Source organism: Rutidosis leptorrhynchoides, chromosome 3 (assembly GCF_046630445.1).
Source record: "Rutidosis leptorrhynchoides isolate AG116_Rl617_1_P2 chromosome 3, CSIRO_AGI_Rlap_v1, whole genome shotgun sequence".
Taxonomy (NCBI): domain Eukaryota; kingdom Viridiplantae; phylum Streptophyta; class Magnoliopsida; order Asterales; family Asteraceae; genus Rutidosis; species Rutidosis leptorrhynchoides.
The window spans coordinates 126,348,540-126,351,301 of NC_092335.1; the positions used below are offsets into that span (position 1 = coordinate 126,348,540).

The 2,762-nt window shown below is 34.2% G+C and overlaps 1 protein-coding gene across 1 annotated transcript; it reads left to right on the forward strand.

Moving 5' to 3' along the window:
• The first annotated feature begins 240 nt into the window (after positions 1-240).
• LOC139896777 (glucan endo-1,3-beta-glucosidase 14-like) lies at positions 241-2,477 on the forward strand. The gene is made up of 3 exons (XM_071879413.1): positions 241-419; positions 1,065-2,095; positions 2,204-2,477. Exons 1-3 carry the CDS (start codon positions 374-376, stop codon positions 2,258-2,260), a joined length of 1,134 nt encoding a protein of 377 aa, XP_071735514.1. The 5' UTR covers positions 241-373; the 3' UTR covers positions 2,261-2,477.
• Positions 2,478-2,762: the final 285 nt, after the last annotated feature.

Here is a 2,762-nt window from a genome sequence, read left to right on the forward strand (position 1 = left end):
CTGATTGGTTGGCAGTACCTAGTGATGGGTTGTTGGAAGTGTCCACGTAGGTAGTCCGTAGGCGTCAACAATTCAAACAAAGTCAAAAGTCCGCATTGATTGGGTAAAGTTAATTTAAGTCGGTCTAAAACTTGTTTTGTTGGACAACCGTGGAAACACGTGGTGTCTATTCAATAGTTGGAAGTTGTTTTTCTATATATAGTACGCCGACTCGTTATCGATAAATCAATCCATAAGCAAAATATATTCGTACCCAAAACCCAAAATAGAGTCTTAAATACCAAACATTCTCGAATATAATCCGAACCTTTCGGCCTTCAATCTAGTACGAGGAAACGTGTTCCGGCGCGGAAGCTGACAATTTTCGTGTCAAATGGCAGCTATTGTTCATACACTTGCTTTGCTTATCACTTTAGCAGGTAGTTATTGTTAATCTTGTTCATGTTTGAGAATTGCTGATTTTGTTGTCTGTGTTTTTGTTAAGATGTTAACTTTTTTTATTTTGGGTTCTGGGCTTTTGATAATAGACGTTACTATTTGATTTGGGTTATGATATTTGATGACAATCGTTACAATTAGAGTGTTTAAGGGCTGTCGTTAATGTGTTTTATTGTGTTGTACAATGTGATAATTGTGGGTTAGACAGTGACCAGTAACTGTTATGTACGAACATATAATGCATATTAACGACAACTCTAAAGGTTGTGTTAGCGAAATCCTTAAAATATACGGAGTAGTAATATGTCCTGCATATTAGTGTAACTTTATTAAGTTTACATCACATGTAAAAAAAAAAAGGAAGAAAAAAAAATGTATAAGTTACAATTTTATGTATTCAATTTAGTTACAATGTTATGTATTACATTTAGTTACAATTTTATGTATTAAATTTTCATTTTTTTAATAGCGTATGCAAAAATGCACATTTTTATGTAACTGATTGGAATCACATTTTGATTCTTATAGCATTAATTGAGTTTCTTGATAACTGATGTATGCAAGTATGAATTGTTCAGTTATAATCAGATAGTAATTAGAAACTTTTTGAATGTTTATGTTTACAGGGTTATTTGTTAGCACAAGTTCACTTGGAGTTGGGATAAACTATGGACAAATAGCTAACAATCTTCCGCAGCCATCGCAAGTGTCGGTCCTCCTGAAAACTTTGAACATTAGCCGAGTTAAGCTCTATGATGCCGACCCGAAAGTCTTAGGTTCATTCGCGAATTCCAACGTCGAATTCATCATAGGATTAGGAAATGAGTACCTTCCAAAAATGCAAGATCCTCAAGAAGCTCAAATTTGGATTCAACAAAAGGTACAGCCTTATCTTTCTCAACCCAAGATCACATGTATCACCGTAGGGAACGAAATCTTAGGAGGGCAAGATAGTAATTTACCACAATATTTATATCCAGCCATGAAAGCCATGTATCAAGCTTTAGTTAATCTTGGATTAAACAAACAAGTTTACATCACCACTGCTCATTCTCTTCAAATATTAGCAACTTCATTCCCACCGTCACAAGGGGCGTTTCGGGAAGATTTAGTACAATATTTACAACCAATTCTCGCCTTTCATTCTCAAACCGATTCGCCCTTTTTGATCAATGTGTATCCTTACTTTGCATACAAGAATGACCCGAACCACGTACGTTTGGAGTATGTACTATTTGAACCAAACGAGGGTGCTATTGATCCAAACACGAATTTGAGATATGATAATATGTTGTATGCTCAAATCGACGCGGTTCATTCAGCTATAAAAGCATTAGGTTATGGTAATATTCAAGTTCAAATATCTGAAACTGGATGGCCTTCGAAGGGAGATGAAGATGAATTCGGAGCTACGGTTCAAAATGCAGAAATTTACCATAAAAATTTGATTCAACGAATGCAGCAACGACAAGGGACGCCTGCAAACCCTTCAGAGTCTATTGAAGTTTACGTATTTGCCCTTTTCAATGAGAACATGAAGCCCGGCCCTACTTCAGAGAGGAACTATGGATTGTATTATCCTGACGGTACTCCAGTCTATAACCTTGGAATTAAAAATGACCTTCCTCGTATGGAATTTTCGGCCTCTTGGAAAAATGTAAGAGAATGAAAATTATTGATTTATTGCTCTTTTTAAATTTACATCATAAATCATTATATGATTATTGAGATCTGTTTTAACTTTTGTTTTGTTGTGTTTTTGCAGGGCTTTTCTATCTTCAAACTTGTAGCTTTGCTCGTTGGATCCTTGATGTTAGCTTAAAGATTGAGAATTATACTAACATATTGTTATCAACCATGTAACTAACCCAAAGTTCCTCAGAAGAGTATTCTTCAGAAGTATTGTCTTGAACTCTGCTTTTTCAACTATTATGTCTAAAGGGTATATTTGTCTTTTTAGTACTAGTTTTTATTCGGCTTAGTATATTATAATATTTGTTAAGAGTATTATTAGAAGACAATCAGGACATAATTTCATGATCATGACCATGATCACGTACTTAGAGGACAATTTGTAATTTAAATAGTGCAGATACATTTTTCATATTGTATTATTTACTTTCTCCAAGCTGTATTTATAAATACTGCAATATATCGAACCTTTCAAGTGTGGAGAATTATTTTTTAATAATATTCGAGTGCCAAAAACTTGTGAAGACCAGCTATATCATATAGTCCATTATCAGTAACACCTTAAATCCTGCATGAAATAGTTGGACCATATAAAAAGATATCATGCAATATTCAAGTGCCTATTGAATCTG

Bases quoted from the DNA above. Each gene is read 5' to 3' on its own strand.
- LOC139896777 (XM_071879413.1), top strand. From the start codon at position 374: ATGGCAGCTATTGTTCATACACTTGCTTTGCTTATCACTTTAGCAG. The intron at 420-1,064 runs GTAGTTATTGTT...TTATGTTTACAG, and splicing joins TTTGCTTATCACTTTAGCAG to GGTTATTTGTTAGCACAAGT. The intron at 2,096-2,203 runs GTAAGAGAATGA...GTGTTTTTGCAG, and splicing joins TTTCGGCCTCTTGGAAAAAT to GGCTTTTCTATCTTCAAACT.